The sequence below is a fragment of the Argiope bruennichi genome, chromosome 2 (genome assembly GCF_947563725.1).
Source record: "Argiope bruennichi chromosome 2, qqArgBrue1.1, whole genome shotgun sequence".
NCBI classification, from domain to species: Eukaryota; Metazoa; Arthropoda; class Arachnida; order Araneae; family Araneidae; genus Argiope; species Argiope bruennichi.
The window spans coordinates 28035918-28057118 of record NC_079152.1 but is presented as its reverse complement, the minus strand read 5'-3'; the positions used below and the strand labels follow the sequence as shown (position 1 = coordinate 28057118).

The 21201-nt window shown below is 28.3% G+C and overlaps 1 protein-coding gene across 1 annotated transcript in view; it reads right to left on the bottom strand.

Moving 5' to 3' along the window:
• Positions 1 to 7052, bottom strand: part of LOC129961655 (neural cell adhesion molecule 2-like) — a 229545-nt gene extending 222493 nt beyond the window's left edge. Inside the window, exon 1 of the mRNA XM_056075181.1 lies at positions 6903 to 7052. Within this exon, the coding sequence (XP_055931156.1) occupies positions 6903 to 7014 (112 nt within the window). The 5' untranslated portion in view covers positions 7015 to 7052. The remainder of the gene's footprint in view (positions 1 to 6902) is intronic.
• Positions 7053 to 21201: the final 14149 nt, after the last annotated feature.

Below are 21201 nucleotides of genomic sequence, written 5' to 3'. Positions count from 1 at the left end.
TATTTTCATTTAACTTTAAACAAATAAAGAAGCAGATATCTAGAATATATTTTGAGAAATCTGATTGATTTTTAAACTGGGACAAAGAAATAAATATAAGGCAAGTACAAATTTATGCTGTTGTCTGTTCGCTTGAAGTAATCTGTATAGAATATGAGAAATAAAATATTATATCACATTTTGTTATTCATAATATATTTTTGTATCATCCTAACATTAATAAACATAATTAAATTTGGTAAATTTATAAAACATTTTCTGCAATATTGATTAACATAAATGTGTGCAGAATTTGCAATATTGTTTTGGTATTATGTGAAATTCAGTTTCTCAAATGAAAATCATTCCAAAGTAGTTTTTTAATCTCAAATAAAAAAGGTATACCTAAAAAATGATAATAATTTTTTCAAATTCGTCGTCAATTGATATTTGTAAGAAATTTTTCTGTTTCTTGAATGTTGCTATTATACAATATTTTTGAGGCAGCATTCGCTATTATTCATTATAATCTTTGATATTGTCAACATATTTTACAATATTGTAATGCTGCTAGGAGTAATCGAGAGTTTCTAGAGGAAGAAAATTTCATAGCTCTCCTCTGGAAAAAGGTTTTTTTTTTCCTCGGTAATTTTTTAATGGATTATGTTGAAAAAATTGCCTTCTTTTAAAATTCTTCATACACATTTATGTATTACGTTTATTACGTTTTTCAAAAAAAACAAAAAAAAAAACAATTTTTACGAAATTTTAAATGCCAAAAGTAATGTTTTTTTTTTAAATATAAGGAACCATTTTATGTGATTTCTGTGATTTTAATCTAATTTTTTTCTATGACTCAAATTATAATTTTGATAAATTTTTAACAGACATTTAAAATACTATAAATAGGTAAATATTTAACAGGTAAATATTTTTTTTTTAATATTTGCTTATAGAAGTTTTGTTTTAATCATTAGTTTGATCTTACATCTTTATGTTTAATATATTCAGTATTCTCAGTTTCAGGTTATTTCATTGGATAGTTTTAATTTTAAAATTATAATATAAAATAAAAATATAACAGCCAATTTAAACAATTTAGAAGTTTTAAATTTAACTAATAAATTGAAACTTTTAAAGGAGAAAACGTAATTAATTGATCCAAAGAGATTGCCAAAAGAGAACGACATTGATAAAATAACACCGACACACATTTAAGAATTAAAGAATTAAGTAAATCTTTAATGACATGGGCATAAAAAATAGTTAATTTAGTATTAATAGGCACGAACGTTCGAATCATTATTTAAAGTGCGATACTTTTCCAGATGTTCATGACTTTGCGTGATATTCTGTATTATACTGATATTTCAAGAATCATATTTTAAAATTTTTAATAAAAATTCCTTTTATATGCTGAAATAAAACTGTTTACTCATCATAGGATCAACTTCATTTACATAGATAGAGTTAATTTTAGTTTAAAAGAGCACGAATTTTAATATAAATACAGCGCACAAGCATAAAAATAGTTTATGAAAATTTGTTTTTAAATGAAGTAATTAAAAGGAAACCCAGATCTGTTCAATATTTCACATTTAAAGCAAATAATAAGTAAAAGACATTAAAAACAAAAAGAGCATTAAAAATGTTTTAAAATTTAATTTTAGCTTCTTATAAATATTATTAGTTAAAAATATTTTCCTTATTCGATTTAATAATATTATATTATCTATGTGTTCGAAATTTAGAATTGAAGAAGAGCGAAAAATAAATCTTTACAGTAGGCCGTCTTAAAAACATTATATCTGTATTGGATCCTGATAAGTTGCAGCAGTTATAAACCTTAATAAACAGAAATGAATATTTTGAAACAGATAATTAAGCAATTTTCTCTAAATAATGTTACTGGAAAGAATTTAATCGATTCTATTAATATAAAATTCTATATTGCTACTTTCTTATTACCATTTAAAATTCTTTAATCTTTCTCCAAAAGTCTTTTATCTAAAAGCTTTTCATTTAAATTCAAATAAATGAATTGCGGTTTTCAGTTAAATTAGTTGCTGTTTTTTATTTCCAGATTTTAATAACCTATTCATGAATATTTTATGAACTAGACATCTTGTGCATTTCATTTCTTACAAGTGATTTTAGTTCGTAAATTAAGTTTTCTCTTAATTAAATTTCGCCCATTGCATAGCACTTGTGCTATAATTCTTTCTGATTACTTTAAAGAAATATGGAAAATGATGTTTGAATTATTTAAATTAGTTTAATTTTAATGGATGTTTTGATGAGCTGAAAATATGACATTCTATTGATTTTAATTAGAATTTAAATGAAAAGCAGCATTCAGTTTAATTTTTATTTTATGTAATTCCATCTTTAAAACTTTAAGAAGAAAACCAAATATTGCTATAAAAAGTTGAAAAAAAAATACTTTTATATATTTTTATTTAGAATAAAAGATGCATTTTTTTTAGATTTGAGATGTTTGAAATTAGCCTTATTGCAAAGCAGAAATTCTTGCTTTTCGATCATTCAATTATCGGCCAATTAGATTGAAAAATTTTCATTCTGTTCACTTTTTTTTTAATCAAAAAATGTGTTCATTCTTCGCGATTTTAGTAATTTCAAGATTTAGGAATTTCAAGATATAAATTCGTGATGGTATTATAAGTTCTTCCATAAATATATTGTAATTCTTTAGTGAATTTATTTAAAAGGTTCAGTTTTATATGGAATGACGGAAGTAAAAGATCTGTTTATTAATAGAACTTTTTAAGCACATATAATATATTTTGTATGATTCTAGAGATTTCTTCTTCATCTTATATATATATATATATATATATTGTTACGAAATTTTCGGAGTTCATTTGGATAGTGGGAGTTATATGGTGTGGAGAACTCTCAATCAGCAGGCGGCAGTAGAAAATGAAACAACGACGTTTATTTACAAGAAGACACACAGGACAACACAAAGACGACAACTATATACAGCACACAATTATCTTCAGCCGAGACGTGCAGACAACAGCACACAACAGACTCTAATGCAGACCGTAGCGCTAAACTTAATTCAGCACTCACTTGACTCCGTCGCTGCTCCGCTAATCTCTAGAAGGCCAGTTCCTGCTGTCGCTTCCGACTACAACTCTCCGATCTGGTTCACGACGACTACTCTTTCGCTTCCGATTACTCTTCGACTCCACTCGTTCGCGACTCAATTCACCGTCCGTTCACCACTACTCGGCAGCGGCAGGACTGCTTCCTTTTATAGGTCTTAGGGGGAGGGGCTAGACGCCTCTCAACCAATCAGGAACGTTCGAGGCGTATCTCCGTTCCTACTGGACGGATCGGGAAAATTCTCGATGTTTCGGGTATAATCTATTTTGGCGCCAAAGTTGCCAAGTTTGTCGCCAAGCTCTGGGACCTCCTATGGAACCAACTATGCTGTTAAGCCGCATCACAGGTTCGTAACAATATATATATATATATATATATCATATAATTATACATCGAATTACTTTTTTCCGGACTCAAAGGGTTAAGAAATAAACAGCATTTCTGCTGAAAACATAATATTATTTGAGGAGAAAGACAATGCGGAAGAGGTAGGAAAATTTAATGAATGATGAAAGGGGCGGAAGGGCCCACCAACAATCTTTAAACAATCTCTTTGACTTTATTGGAGTTTGAAACAGATACTTAATCCATTCAGAGAAACATTCAAAATATTTCATTTTTATCTTTCTCGAGTAAAATTTATGTCAATGACTTTATTATTTAAAATATGGGAATGTATTAGATAGGGAATAAGTTAATATGAAATAATATTGCACTGCTGTCAAATATTTAAAACATCAGACCTGTTACTGGTAATAAAATGGAATGTGATAGTATTTTGTAAATATTTTTGTAGAAATCCGTATGCATAAAATTATATAAAACACTCTAATTATTTATAAAGCAATTTTTCAATCGCGGCCTTGTTTTTTAATATTTGCCATTACGAAATGTAGGTTGAATTTAATACCATTAATTTAATTAATTCAATACCATTTCTAAAATAATATATAAACTGAGTACGCTAAGCATAAAATATTAAATATAGAACAGTTAGATTAGAGTGTCGTTATTGTTATATTACATAAATATTTGCTGAAAATGTTCATAATTAATTAATACTTGGGAAATATTAATTTGCTCCCAAAGGATGATTCATAATATCTCCAGTTTTGAAGAGCAATTAATAATTCTAAAATTACTAAGCTCACCAATATTGCGATGACAATATGATATTTCACATGTAAATCCTAACATGTCTCTTGGTCATAGATGACACATGCAATAAAGAGTAAAATAAAATATTCAGCAGGTAAACAATTCTACAATGGAAAAAATAACCCTAAAATTAGTATGCGTTGCCTTCCCCGACACACTTCTTTATACTTCTTAATGAAAATGTGAGAATACTGTTTCAATCCTAACGATATATTCAAAGTCGGATTTTTCTTATTAAGGAATGTTTGTTTTTAAAAAAAAATCTTTCCTTTTAAATTCTCATACGGGGGCGACAAAAAAGAAAAATAGCACTAATAAAAAGATTCATTTGGCAATATCGTAGTAGCAACGTGTTTTCTAAATTTAGAAGGATTTCTTTTAATAATTACCTTAATTCCTTTTTCTTTATTAATTAATTCTGTTTTATGTTATTTTGCATTTAGAATGGATCAATTTTTAAAATTACTTTAGAAATCGACATTTATTTGCAGATTCACTGCTAAGGAACTTTCTACCCTTCAAATTAAATTATAGCATATATAAACATGAAAAGAAACATCTGGAGGTTGTTTAGCCTTAATGAAGTAATCGAAATTATTCGAGCGAAAATTTCTAACTCGCAATGGAATAAAAAACTACTTGTCAAGGAATGAAAAAAAATTAAAAAAAAAAAAAAAAAAAAAAACGAAAGCTCTTAAAGAAGGTACTTTTTTTTTTAATAATGGAGACAAATTAAGTTTTTTGTACAACTGAAGCAGCTTATTCAAGTTTCTGAACAAAATTTCGTAATCTTTGTATGCCTTCGCAGAATACGATTCTCGGTGATGAAATTATAAGTATATTAAAAATAGAGTAATTGCATATTGTTAAGATTAGAGAAATGAAAGTACTTTGAGCGACTTTTACCGAAAGTTGGAAACAAAGATTATGAACAGCACATTACAGCCTACAACAACATGAATTTTTCTTCTCGGAAGATATCAGTGGTGCTATCGATATCCAGTATATCGATTACGATACACTATAGGAGTGACTATATCCTCAAGAGAGTTCATAAGCCTCCGAGAAACGAATGACTTAAAGAAACTTCAGGGGCGGGGGGGGGGGAGTTGGAATAAACTTGGGCGAATGAAGAAACGAATTAATATGTCTTATCCTTTATATCACCTTTCCCTTGGTGTTTAGCTTAGATATTCTTCGAAATGCATTTCGAACGAAAAATGTACTGAATTCCTACTACGGTTGGCATATATGATTATTTGATATTTCCATATATCACATCAGGTACAGTTCTAGGGACGGGTACCATTTGGCGATTTCCCGCCAAATTTTTCTCGCCAAGCCCTGCGGACGCTGTAATCTTCAGAAATGTATTTCTCAATATTAAGACTATTTTCAAGAGATTTTTTTCTGAAGATTACATCGTCCTTGGGGCGATGGCAGGAGAAAAATTTGGCATGAAGTATACAAAAAGAACAAAAATAAGAATAATTATATTTAATAGAATATTATAACATTATATTTATATTTAGAATATTATAGAATATTAGAATAGTAGAATTTAGAATATTATAATTATAAAATAAGAATAATTATATAAGAAATAATTAAAAATAGCACAATTTAAACGATGTTAAATTTAAAAAAATGCACAAAAATAACAATACAAATTTTTTTTAACTCACCCGATTTAACGATGTGAATTTCGTTAATTTACAATAATGCCCTTCTCTTCTACAAACCTTTCCTTTCTGTTAATACCATATCCTGCCCGCATTCACCATACTTCCATCAGCAATTAAATCCATTTTCATGCACCATTCAACACACGCTTTCGCTCCCAAACGTTCTAAATCGAAAAAACCCCTCAATTTAAGGGATTCCTCTTTGGTCACATTCATACCAGCCATTTTACACCACAAGAAAAATCGACGAAAGTAAGAAAAAAATACTTTACAAGCAGAAGAAATCAGAATAAATCCAATCGTCAATTAATTGAAGAGAAAATCTTGAAATTCTCCACGAAAAGCTGCCAGCGCAAGAGAAATCGAAGAAAGTAAGGAAAAATACGTTACAAGACTTGGGGAGCAGTAGAAATTAGAAATTCCCCGCGAAAAGCTGCTCTTATACCTAATTGGTTGATATTCAAAGTCAATTCATACCTGATTAGTTTATGATTACATCACCGACATCACCCCATTCTCTTCACAGGGTTGCCATGCATTACAGGCGTAGAGGGGTTGCCATATTGGAAACTTTAGCTTTAAAATTTGGAGCCAAACTTGGCGGTACCCGTCTCTAGAATTTAGCCATCACATCAATCAAATTTGCAATATATAGTAGTGATGTATATCACTACTGATAAGTAAGATAAGATTAAACAGGCATCATGAATTATTCCAGGAAAAGATCCAACAAGTAACTAACAACCATCTATATCTTTTTCTAAAGTCAGGAGTTTAAATTCATAATTTCTCTGTTCCAAATGACAAATCCAGGTTTAAAAAAGTAAGTATTTTTTTTATTTTGAAGTTTATTAATAATTTCTTAAGTATTAATATTCGGTCAGGTTAGGTAACATTTTATTTGAATTTTATTTTATTGAGAAAAAGAAAAGATTAATTTTCACTTACGATTCATGTCTATTTGCACAGATGCAGTCCTTGGTTTGGCAAGCTGAGTGTTGGAAGCTTTGCATGTGTATTCCATCATGAATTCGGATCTTTGAAGTTTCTCGAGTACCATTTCATTTCGGACGAATCTTTGCTTGATAATGCTGAAATCATCATCGAATAGCACTGAGCCTCGCCACCATGTAACATTGGGAGAAGGATTACCTGTTGAGGAACGAATGTCTGTAGTAAATTACTACGGAACATGTCACACAAATCACATATCAATTTTTTAAATACGTTTTAGCCTGCGTTTTGAGTTATCGCATTTATGTGTTTTTAAAATTATGGACAGATAGATGATCAAAACTTAGTTCGATTTGACTCAGACTTCGATAGGTTCTACCCTATATGTGTTAAATCTATGTGCCGAATTTTATCCATATAGCTTTCTTTATTTAGCAGCTATCGTATTAAGTTATAACTTAATTAACTAACTTAATATGACAGCAACAATACTACGATTCTATAAATATGAATGTAAAGTTTTTATCTGAACGCATTTTGCATTCAAACAAAAACTGTATTTGTTATTAAAACAGTATATGACAAATTTGCTCCTTTTAGCTTAAAACATTTTTGAGATATCTCTGTCGCATTCAGACACAATCTCAAATATGTTTTTTTTTTCTTTTTTTTAATTCGGGGATGTGGGAATTGTGGGAATGTGGGACTTCAGAAATGTGGAAATTTGTCAAAATCTCAATTTCGAGCATTTGACGCTTACAATACTTTCTCTATGATTTGTATACAAGAAAATAATGCAACTCCTTGCCTGTTTGCATCTGAAAGTTTTCAGAATATGCAGATTTGAAATATTCGAGTATTTCAAACTTTTGTTAAAATATTTTAGAGATTCAGCTTTCTGGTAAAGAAAATGGCAGCATGATAGTATTTTAAACTTAATTCATCTCTTCTAAATTGATTGCATCAGCCATCGTATTTTCATTACAATTTTATATTACTCGATTTATAGGAGAAAAATAGCAGCCTGAAAAAATATGTTCTGCTGAGGAAAATCAGTTTCAAACAGCAAACATTTGTGAAATTTATTTGATTATTTTTAAGACTTGCATTATTTTCGTAAACATTTAGTTTTACTTTAAATAACGTTATGCAATGTGCATGAATATAAATGAAATAATAAAAATAAGGAAATGTATCATTAAAAATATGTTTAAAATTTATTAAATTCAGAGAACTATTGAACATAAATCAAATTACGTGAAAAGCATATATTATTTTTAAATTTCAAAGTGATAGATGGTTTCTGATAATATAATGTCGCATATAATTATAATATATCGTTAAGATAAAACAATTGTCTTAGGTAAAAATGGATTATATAATAAATTTAATGTCGTTCATAAAATTTAGTAAAAAATGTTAAAAAAATTTTTTCTTTGTGAGTACATGCTATTCATAAGGTAATTATGTGTCAAATGTAGAAGTTCTAGGCCTAATATCTTATGCTGTAAAATATTTTGAAGGATTTTTACAACATGAATTAAAATCCATAGTTCATAGATATTATGCTTGTGTATAAATGTTATTAAAAAAAAGATACATATTACAGGCAATTTTTGCTAATTTATTAAAGATCAAAAGCTTAACAATATTTTATTATTTTAATAAATGCTTTTGAATTTTTGCTTAAGTTATCTCTATGTAAATGTATCATATTGACAATTTTTATCAGAGTTAAAATTCATTACATAGAATGTTTTTTAAAAAAATAACATAATATTTTATCCCATTAATTTATTTTATTAGAAATTATTTGATGAGAAACTGTTATGTGCTCATGAATCCTGTTTTATAATCAAGCATAAACATTTATTAGTATTATTAAATTCGAATTGTTTGTTCCTTTGTTAATTAATTTATTCTTAGTTAACAATGAATGAATTAATCAATTCTTTGTTCAATAATTCTTTGTTAAATAAGAATAATGAGTCCTGATTTTTTTTTCTTTAACACGTAATTTTTTAAGGTTCTGCGAAAAAAAACACCGCTTTTTGTTTTTTCAATAACTAATTCTGCTTACCAGACTATTTAAAGTGTAAGAGTTCTTTTGCTTATTTGATTATTTTCAAAACATAATTTTAATTATTATTATAAATATTCTTGTTAAGCGAAAAAAAATCATTTCTCATTTAATTTCTTAGTTAAAATTTCAATCTTCATGTGTTGGCCTAATAGAATAATTTCAGAAAGAATAATAAACAGTTTTAACTTTAAAAATTTAATCATTTTTTCACTGCCTCTAGAGAAGTAAAAAAACTTTTTGATTCAAAAAGTATTCAATCATTTTGAAAATAGTTGAGCAGAAATTTAGCAAATATATATTGAATATGGATTTGAATTTAACATATCCATATTTAATAAATATTTAATTCATTAAAAATGGATTTAATGAATAATTAATAAATCAGATTGTATTTACTGATTAAATGTTCCTCAGCATTGAGTTGCAATAAAAATTAAATCATAAAACGTTTCTTATCAAGCTGATTGAAGAAACAGATATAGTATAGAATAGAGAATGCTAACAGACAGTGCAGTCTTCCTTGGAAATATTGTATTATAATTAGTCATATGCATGTTGTATTTAAGAAAATCATTATATTAGGAATTAATCTTATTGGTAAGATTCTCTTTATACTCTTAGACGCTATCCATATTTAATAAATATTTAATTCATTAAATATGGATTTAATGAATAAATAAGAAATAATATTGTATTTACTGATTAAATGTTACTCAGGATTGAGCTACAAGAAAAATTAAATCATAAAACGTTTCTTATCAAGCTGATTGAAGAAACAGATATAGTATAGAATAGAGAATGCTAACAGACAGTGCAGTCTTCCTTGGAAATATTGTATTATAATTAGTCATATGCATGTTGTATTTAAGAAAATCATTATATTAGGAATTAATCTTATTGGTAAGATTCTCTTTATACTCTTAGACGCTATCCATATTTAATAAATATTTAATTCATTAAATATGGATTTAATGCATAAATAAGAAATAATATTGTATTTACTGATTAAATGTTACTCAGGATTGAGCTACAAGAAAAATTAAATCATAAAACGTTTCTTATCAAGCTGATTGAAGAAACAGATATAGTATAGAATAGAGAATGCTAACAGACAGTGCAGTCTTCCTTGGAAATATTGTATTATAATTAGTCATATGCATGTTGTATTTAAGAAAATCATTATATTAGGAATTAATCTTATTGGTAAGATTCTCTTTATACTCTTAGACGCTATCCATATTTAATAAATATTTAATTCATTAAATATGGATTTAATGAATAAATAAGAAATAATATTGTATTTACTGATTAAATGTTACTCAGGATTGAGCTACAAGAAAAATTAAATCATAAAACGTTTCTTATCAAGCTGATTGAAGAAACAGATATAGTATAGAATAGAGAATGCTAACAGACAGTGCAGTCTTCCTTGGAAATATTGTATTATAATTAGTCATATGCATGTTGTATTTAAGAAAATCATTATATTAGGAATTAATCTTATTGGTAAGATTCTCTTTATACTCTTAGACGCTATCCATATTTAATAAATATTTAATTCATTAAATATGGATTTAATGAATAAATAAGAAATAATATTGTATTTACTGATTAAATGTTACTCAGGATTGAGCTACAAGAAAAATTAAATCATAAAACGTTTCTTATCAAGCTGATTGAAGAAACAGATATAGTATAGAATAGAGAATGCTAACAGACAGTGCAGTCTTCCTTGGAAATATTGTATTATAATTAGTCATATGCATGTTGTATTTAAGAAAATCATTATATTAGGAATTAATCTTATTGGTAAGATTCTCTTTATACTCTTAGACGCTATCCATATTTAATAAATATTTAATTCATTAAATATGGATTTAATGCATAAATAAGAAATAATATTGTATTTACTGATTAAATGTTACTCAGGATTGAGCTACAAGAAAAATTAAATCATAAAACGTTTCTTATCAAGCTGATTGAAGAAACAGATATAGTATAGAATAGAGAATGCTAACAGACAGTGCAGTCTTCCTTGGAAATATTGTATTATAATTAGTCATATGCATGTTGTATTTAAGAAAATCATTATATTAGGAATTAATCTTATTGGTAAAATTCTCTTTATACTCTTAGACGCTATCCATATTTAATAAATATTTAATTCATTAAATATGGATTTAATGAATAAATAATAAATAATATTGTATTTACTGATTAAATGTTACTCAGGATTGAGCTACAAGAAAAATTAAATCATAAAACGTTTCTTATCAAGCTGATTGAAGAAACAGATATAGTATAGAATAGAGAATGCTAACAGACAGTGCAGTCTTCCTTGGAAATATTGTATTATAATTAGTCATATGCATGTTGTATTTAAGAAAATCATTATATTAGGAATTAATCTTATTGGTAAGATTCTCTTTATACTCTTAGACGCTAAAAAATTTCTAGAAAAACAAAAGCTCAAGTCAAAAATCCCCTCACTTTAAGAAAGTAGGGCACTTACATTACTTGTAAAGATCATTTTTTTTTCATTTATTTCGCATCATCTAATAACCATAATTTTGGTATAAAAAGGCTGGGTTAGTCACCTTTCGATTTGATACAGTAATTCCTTCCATTGATCACCAATGAATAGCAATGAAAAGGAGGTCGGTAGAGACAAGACAATTACTTTCTCTCTTAATATCTCTCTTTCGAACTCTGGAGATATAATTTTTGCACCTCTGCAGCTGAATTGATTTCACGGGTATCACTTCACCACATTTCGCTGCCCATTTGCCAGAAAGACGAAAAATGAAGAAGTCAATGAACTTGAAAATGTGAAACTGCTCGAAAGATTTGCATATTGTTCTCAATTAAAACTTCAAATGAAAGACATTCTCAGCAATTCATGTGTAAACGAATATTACAGATATAAGATGAAAATATTCGTTTATTATGCTGCTGCATCCAGAAAGTTGAATGGTGGTTTATAAATTGAATTAATATCATGCTTCACTTAATAATGACTGCTGATTTTTTTTTTCTATTTGTGTATGTTGAAACGACACTTACATAGCAAATCATGTTTCAGAACGGATATTGAAGGCAATTCGTGCATCACAGAGACAAATAATGTCGAAAAGAAGCTAACGAATCAGGAGATGAAACAAAACTTGTTGAAATGCTTACTATTTATCATTGGGTATTATACTTTCGTTGATGTATTATATCAAATCTATGATTATGATTGAACACTCAGAAGTTTCTACAAATTTATAGATGTCTAGATAAAAATGTAATGTAGAAACTAATGACTTTATATATAAATATAGAATTAGGCAAAAATTATTGATGCTAAAGATGTATTGAAAAATCTATATACTTATAATAAAGCTCAATGTGTGTGTGTTGGCGCTCTACAGGCCAGATCTTTTGACATATAGCTACCGAATTTGGTACATGTGTACCTTAGAGATCGAGAATGTGCACCTTGGGTCTCTTTTTTGGAATTGAAATTTTAGAATTTTAATTATTAATTAAAAACTAACTTTCCCGCCAAAAAAATCTTCCATTTTCCCCACCGCCAAATGAGTAAGGCTTCAGTTTTTTTTTCTCCCAACAGTAATGAGGCTGGGTTAACATTTTTCGGCGGATGATTTCAAACGATTCTGTTTATTTTCTTAATGTTTTATGCATTTAAAATGAAACATTGTTAATTAATCCATGTTTCAGATTCATTCTGAAATACTTTTGAATTAAAATAACACAGAATAAAGGAAATTAAAAATGTATAATCTGCATAGCGTTACCCCAATTGGCGTAGAATAATTCACGCATTTGCGTTACCGTAACTGGCGAAGAAAATTCACGCATGCGCATTGTGTTCTGATTGTTGACATGACAACCATTATCAACGGATGATTTAAATTATTTTTAGATTAGTTGCATGCTTTTGTAAGTAAATTGTATTTATGTTAGTTATATTTTTTGTATATCCTTAGAGTTTTAAGTGCATCGTTTTTTAAGTAGTTTTTTTTAACCTGTTTTCAATGATTTAAATTATTTTTAGGTTAGTTGCATGCTTTTGTAATTAAATTGTATTTATGTTAGTTATATATTTTTTTGTATATGCTTATAGTTTTAAGTACATCGTTTTTTAAGTAGTTTTTTTAAACCTGTTTTCGACCGATGGTTTTAAACGATTCATTTTATTTTCTTAGTGTTTGATGCATTTAAAATGAAACATTGTTAATGAATTGATCTGTTCATGATGAATCTGAGAAAACTTTGTTGACAAATTCTTGAGATATTACATAAATTTAGAAAGATATTCTTTAGTGTCCATAAAGTTTAAACGCTCAGTGACTCTATTATCAGTAATCTTATTATTAAATGAAATGCTTTGTTTCAGTAAAAAATATTATTATATTAATTGCAGATTAATCATTTACACTTTAATTTAAAGCATAAATTCTACGAGGGGTGACAGAAAATTAGAGAGATACATATCACGTTATGACTGAAGGCCTTTATTATATTATGAGTGAATTATATGACTATCAAAATTTGAAGTTTTAAAATATTTTGTTGAAGAATCTATTAAAGTTGGAATTGCGTAAAATATTTAATGATACGACCGGAGTTTAACCCCCTGCTTGGCGCAATTTTTAAAAATCACCAACAACGGCCTTCGAAATGTTCAAAAGCGAAGGAGCAGATGTTCAATTATAGTGCATAATAAAGATTGCCAGCTTTGACGCGTTATCGCAACTTGGCGAAGAAGGGGGTTAAACTCCGGTTCAACCTATTCAATTATTAAAATTTAAACGAACATTATGATTGGGGAACCGGCTGGTCGCCAAAGGCGGCTAGTGTGTAATAAAGCAAATAATAATTAATAAAATGAGTAATAAAGCAAACAGTAAAGCAGAGGTCAACATTTAGTTTTTTCCCTCTGTCTCTAAATATCTTTGGATATTGTAGATATTGAATAGTTAAGATTAATTTTTTCTTTGAATATATTTATTTGGACATACACAAAAGCATATAAAAATAAATTGATTGATTGTTTTTTTTCAATTTTAACACATCAGATTAATAATACATCATTAGGATATCGAAGCTAATTCTCTCTGCTTAAATATAAATTTATCTTGAGTCATTACAAGTAAATAGGTAAAAAATATTTCGATTAATCGGTTGCCATATCTACGAGAGGTATTCGTGTTAGCCACATCCCATTGCGAGTGATATTTCTTTCGTAAGGAATAGTGGATTGGTGGGTGAATGTTTTATAATGATGATATTACTCATGGCATTTTTGTAGCAATTGGTCATTCGGATACATGGTATATCACAGAGCTATATCGGAGAAGGGATTAGAATATGATGAGTTGTATAGAACATAGGAAATAATGAAAAAGTAAAATTTAATTATTCCCAAGTTAGAATCTTTCTTTGAATGTAATAATAATCTTATGGGTAATATTTAATAAAAAGTATTTTGTTATATTGACAGTTCAACATTTCAACAGAAAAAATTCTTTTGTGCATGAAAAAGGCTTTTTATGACAGATAGTCGTTAAATGAAGACATCATCTATATAATTTATTTAGTAATATATGATTATAGATATATCTCCTATGCAGATATTGAACGAGTTTTATTGAATTAAAAGAAAGATGTCGCAAGATATAGAGATAATTTTATAGAACCCAAACGGCTTTCTAAGAATCAAAATACAAAGAGTTAAGAAATAAAGAATAAATAACCAATTACTCATACTTTTGCAAAAATAAAGAATACTGTAGAAAGCCTTCTTGAGCATCATATCCAGAGTTTTAAAAAATTATCAGTAGATTTCTACATAATATGGTTCGTTTAATCAAAAATCTATGCTAAGACGCAGTTTATTTCATTAATTTCATCTGTACTAACTACACTGCGAAAAAAAGAACGTTAGTGGATATGCAGCAATTACTTTCTCTGAGTTTAGAACTGCTGAGTTTAGAATTCAAGGCTTTTGCAATTTTGCAGAGGGATTGATTTAGATTTTTCCTCAAGCTCTATGACCTCGGCTTACAAAAAGATGGAGAAATAGAAGAATCAATGTAATCCAAAGTATAAATTTGTGCATAAGACATGTATTCAATATCGAATAATATTCCCTTGAGATGATGGATATACACTTATTACCTCTTATGTAAACCATACCACTGTGTTATCAAAATGCCATCTGTAAAAATCTTGCATAGAGAATATGAAAAATTTGAAATAACATTTGCAACTACTGGTGACATATAGCTTTGCTTTTCTGCTTCAACATACAGCAGATTTACAACATATGTAGTTAACATATAGAATATTTTTTTAGCAACAAAAAGATGCTTGATTAAATTTGACATACTGACATAAGATTGACGATACTGAATACATGAAATGAGATGATTCTTGTATCTCACAGTTATGTCCAGGATGTAGGCAGGAATATTTTTTAGTTGGTTAGAGCTGTTTTGTGTCTCGGGCAGTTATATTCTACTTAAATATTTGTTTCTTACTTTATGCTTATCCCAAGTTTCAAGAAAAATTACATATCCAATACTAAATTTGTCATTCTTTAGTGGAAATTAATCTTGATCCAGAGAGAAAGATAGGAAACATAAAAAGATAAAGGATAAATCAATATTCAATTGATCAAGGACTACTTATAATGTCTACTTATAATCATAGAACATTTATATAAGCAAGTCTTATATAAATGTTTCATGATTTCATTGTCTTAAAATAAATTTTAATATTATTACGAATCTGTAATACTGCTTCCCAGCATTGTTGGTTCCACCATCGAAAAGAATGTTTTACAGTCATCGTTATTGGACGGAGTCCGGTGTCGCGTCGGAGGGTCCCGGAGCTTAGCGACGAATTTGGCGACTTTGGCGCCAAAATGGATTACACCCGAAACATCGAGAATTTTCCCGACCCGTCTAGTAGGAATGGAGATACGCCTCGAACGTTCCTGATTGGTTGAGAGGCGTCTAGCCCCGCCTCCTGAGACCTATAAAAGGAAGCGGCCGCAGCTGCTAGGGCAGAGTAGTCGGAATCGACAATAAGAACCGGCCTTCCAGAGATTAGCGGAGCAGCGACGGAGTCAAGTGAGTGCTGAATTAAGTTGTGCGCTACGGTCTGCATTAGTCTGTTGTGTGCTGTTGTCTGCACGTCTCGGCTGAAGATAATTGTGTGCTGTATACAGTTGCCGTCTTTGTGTTGTCCTGTGTGTCTTCGCGTAAATAAACGTCGTTGTTTCATTTTCTACTGCCTCCTGCTGATTGAGTGTTCTCCACACCATATAACTCCCACTATCCAAACGAACCCCGGATATTTCGCAACAATATAATATTCACCATATAAATGAATAAGATTAACATTTTTTTTTTTTTTTTTGCATGGATACTTTATAATTCAGATAAATATGCACGCTTGTGTGTCTGGAATCTTTAAGGCATTCAATGTATGGATTTCAGACACTTGCATTATTATCAAAAACATGAAATTGAATAGGTTTCAATGAATATATTCGTGAAATATTAAAATAAAATAAAATATCTTATTTCTTGATAAAAAAAAACAACAAATGTGTCAAATTATAACTTCAAGAATATTATATCTTAATCTTGCTTATGCGATATTAAAAAACAAATAACTTTAAATTAATTATCTCTATGGAAGACCAAGAAATTTCAAAGCCTTGCTAGTCCCAGACTAGAATCCCAACCTTCTAGTCCCAGACTCCAAAGATGTAATTAAGGCATTTATTGCATAGTTTAGTTTTGAAAATTCTTTCACTTTTATTGAAAAATTTCAATTCCAGCAGCAAATTCTACAAGCTAACGAATGCAAAAGATTTTTTCTACAAAATGTTCGTCGTAAAATAAATTTTTACAATATTTATTATATAAATTGTTGACGAAAACTATTTTTTAACAAAATATTGTAGATTATTAAAATAAAACTCATTTTGTAAACAACCATACAATTTACCAGGATTGCATTAAAAATAGTTTATGAAGGCGAATAAAATCTCCAAACAACATGTACTTAACCAAAATTAAGATATAAGTAACATGCGATCAATACAGTCTAGCGCTGTTATATTTGGTTTAAGCCAAGATTAATAGTTTCCTGCATAAAATAGAAAGTTTAATCAAAATTCCATGCCACAACATAGTTCATTTCCTTTATCACATCAGCACTAAGTAAATTGTGATGAAAAGATGCCAGTGGCACATGGCAATTATTTTGTCTGCGACGAAGAATCTCGCTCTCGATGTTTGAAAACAGAGCTTTTGTACGTCTGCTTAGAAAATGAATTCAGGCATCGCTGAATTAAATACTATCGCCATATTAGCAAAATGATTAAATAATCTCAAATTCAGTGAATCTGGGAATGTGAAACTATTTAAGAACTTTATGCATTGTTTCCCAAATAAAATGTTGAGTGCAGGATAGATTTGCATCTTAGAAATTCACACATGGAAGAAAATATTGAACTTTGTAAGTGATAAGGATTTGGTTTTGAAGTATATATAATGGAATTATCTTTACTAAGGAAATAATTTATTCATTCTTTGTAAACTATTGATATTAAAATATTTATTTAATCATTAGTTTGTACTAATATAATTGAATAATTAGTGAGAAACACTAATACTGGAAAGGACTAGATAATGTTTTGTGTACTAACAAAATGTTAAGAAACAAAAACGAAAAGTAGTCACAGAATTGCAAATGACTAAGAAAGAAAAAAAATCATCAGAAACAATTCATTCTCAAATTCAGTGAATCTTGGGAACATGGAACTATTCAAGTGCTTTATACATTGTTTCTCGAACAAAATATTCAGATACAGGTTAGATATGGATATAAGAACTTCACTCTTGGAAGGAAATATTTAATTTCAAAAATGATAATGATTTGGTTTTGAAGTATATATAATGGAATTATCTTTACTAAGGAAATAATTTATTCATTCTTTGTAAACTATTGTTGTTAAAATATTTATTTAATCATCAATACTTGTACTAGTATGATTGGATAACTAATAAGAAACATTAATACAGAGAGGGATTAGATTAGATCTAGTGTACAAACAAAAAGTTAAGAAACAGAAACAAAAAGATCTAACAAAATCACAAATGACTAAGAAATAAAAAAGGAAATCATCAGTAATAATTTATATTTGTTTGTATTGTTGGATTAGCTTTTTTTCATATACATTGATAAATTATTTATTTTCTCAATACGTGATAGAAATATGTGTTACATAAAATTCGGTATGTGGTATTTTTAGTGGCAGCCATTGTTTAAAGTACAATGTTTCAATGGTTTCAAAGAAATACATGTTGTTATTGTTGACAGTTTTTAAAAAGGACTGGTAAAAATATTTACCTGGTTTTTTTCGTTTTTTTTAATTAAAATAACAATATTGAAATATATTATAGTTATTTTTCGATTTCATAGTGAGGATATGCTTTTTTCTGAAGAAATCTTTCTTTCATTTATGTATTTTCTGTCTGTTTCTTTTCCAAATTATATTAATTCATCGTTCCGGTCAATATTACTCAATTCTGTTTTCATTTAATTTGTGCTTAAACTCTTCTAAAAAAATATAGTTGAATTCCTAAGAAGTGATAAAAAGTGAGAAAACGTTTTTTTCTCGTAAATAGAGATGTTCAGTCAAAGTCAGACGATGAATAGGCACAACATAGCAAGTGACAACTCCAATAAGTATAACTCATTATTTCGCGTCTTATCGCGTTTATGATAATATGCTACATGTAGAAATATCTAATACTCTTGACACTGTAGTGACGAGAACAAATAAATAAAGAATGGCAAGTCTCAGATATTTTGAGTGACTCTGGAATCGCTCAAGGAAGAGTTTTATAACAAATTTGAAGGTCTTTTTGAGTATCAAAAATATAGAAAAGAGGAAAATGAAATGTCTGATTAGGTTGATAATTTAATTATGCAATCTGTTCATAATGTACAGCCTCTTCAATCCGAAGATAAAAATATAAGCTGGACATTAGTTCCGTTCAACATTCTGATTTCTTGAATTCTGATAATTTTATGGAAACTGCTCCTGATGCAGCTTGGTTTAACATAACGGATGTGAAAATGCATTTTAAACTATATTCATTTTAGCAATTCCGAACGATGGCATAACAACGACAAATATTTAATGCTGGAAGGTGTATGGAAAAGAACAGAAAACTGGAGACAGTCTGGCTTTTCAAGGATATATACGATTACTATATCAGCTGGATTAAGTCACATGGGGAATCAATTAAAAGTTTATGGAATCAAGAGACTGAAGAGAATTTATTTTCAGCAACCACATGAGCAATTTATACCTTTTCGTTTCAGTAATTTATATTTTTTCTCGAATTGATTGTTTTGATAATGAATCAGCCTATCACCAATAAAAAAGATGAATTTGCTCTTACTCGGGAAATTTGGAAAAAAGTCTTAAGATTCTCCAAATCTATTTTATCCGTAAGAAAATGTTAAAGAAGATAGGCAAATAGTTGCTTATCGTATTCAATGTCCTTTTAAGAAATAGTACCAAATGGATACTCTAAATATTGAATTCGTTTGACCGTAAACTTCATTTTTTTTTTCTAAATGCACGAATTGTCGTTGGTTGAGAAATCCAGTCGAAGAAGAAGGAAAAAAAGGAATAAAAGTTGTAGCATGTAAATTTTTAGAAGACACAGTATAATAACTTCTTCATTTCCTACAAACTGATTCGGTTTTATCTGAAATTAATATTATTAGGTTTGTTACAATAGGAAAAGTAAATCATGTCTACTTGATCAAATGATAAATCAAGCTTTTATTTACAGATAGTATAACAGCTGGGAGTAGAATCTATAGAAGAAAAAGAGCATTATTTTTATATAAACAATATGTCTCATGATAAATCAATAATCTATTAGAGCAATATGTTGCAAGGTAGCTCTATAATGTTGCTTGATGTTCTAAATGCCAGACAATATTTTATGGATAATACAACTATGCTATTAAGTACTACTAAGAGACTACATAAAATCCACAAATCTCTATAATGCTGCTTGATATTCTGAATGCCAAACAATATTTTATGGATAATACAACTATGCTATTAAGGACTACTTAGAAACTACATAAAATCCACAAATCTCTATAATGCTGCTTGATATTCTGAATGCCAAACGATATTTTGTGGATGATACAACTATGCTATTTTGGATCTGCTATTATGGATTAGTATCAAGCTACATAAAATCCGGAAATGATATGAGATTGAAATCGTAGTAAAGAAAACTGTATGTACTTTTAATAAACTTTTAAATAAATACTTTGGTACAAAGAAAACAAATTGCTAGCCTTTGATTATATTATAATAATATCTGCTGGTTAGTTCTGTGTACAATGTATTTATTGTCTGAAATTTGGGCAAGCATATGTAATGGAAACAAATTGACCAGAAGTAGATTGGATTTTAAAGAATTAGGTTAATAACTCATTACTTCTTATATTCACTCAAGTTAGATCTGGAGAATCGATTAAAATCATCGGAAGAATATAGGGTAAAACACAAAATGAATTATGATAAACTTCAATTGTTAATTAGAGTTAGGTTATAAATATGTCCGATGTAAGTTCTGTCAATTAAAAAGATATTTTAAAAATTGTCTACGACTTTAAAAAAAAATATTTATTCACACAAAGTAATACATTTTTTACCAATTTTGTAAATAAAAAGGAGGTAGGTAACAATTAATAAAACTTGCTTTCATTAATTTATTTTTCGTAGATTGAAAAAGTGATTCATGCTTATATTAAGATATTCATTTTCCATTTATATTATCTTATTCTGTTAACTTTTATATTTTTTTTATAAACATAATACAATCCTGGATGCACGAAGAAAATAAATGTAAGCAGTTAGTTTTTCGATTGCATTGATTCGAATGTAATATGTGCCTTTCAACTGCGAACATATGCAATACAATATACAGTATTATTTCAATATTTTGTAATTTTAATTACAATTATATCAATTTTTTATATCGTAAAAGAAATCAATTTCAGCATTTTGAAATTTTTAATAATAAACTACGTGACAAGAATTGATAAAAGAAATTATCTTTGAATATTAAAGTTTTTCTCGCTTAT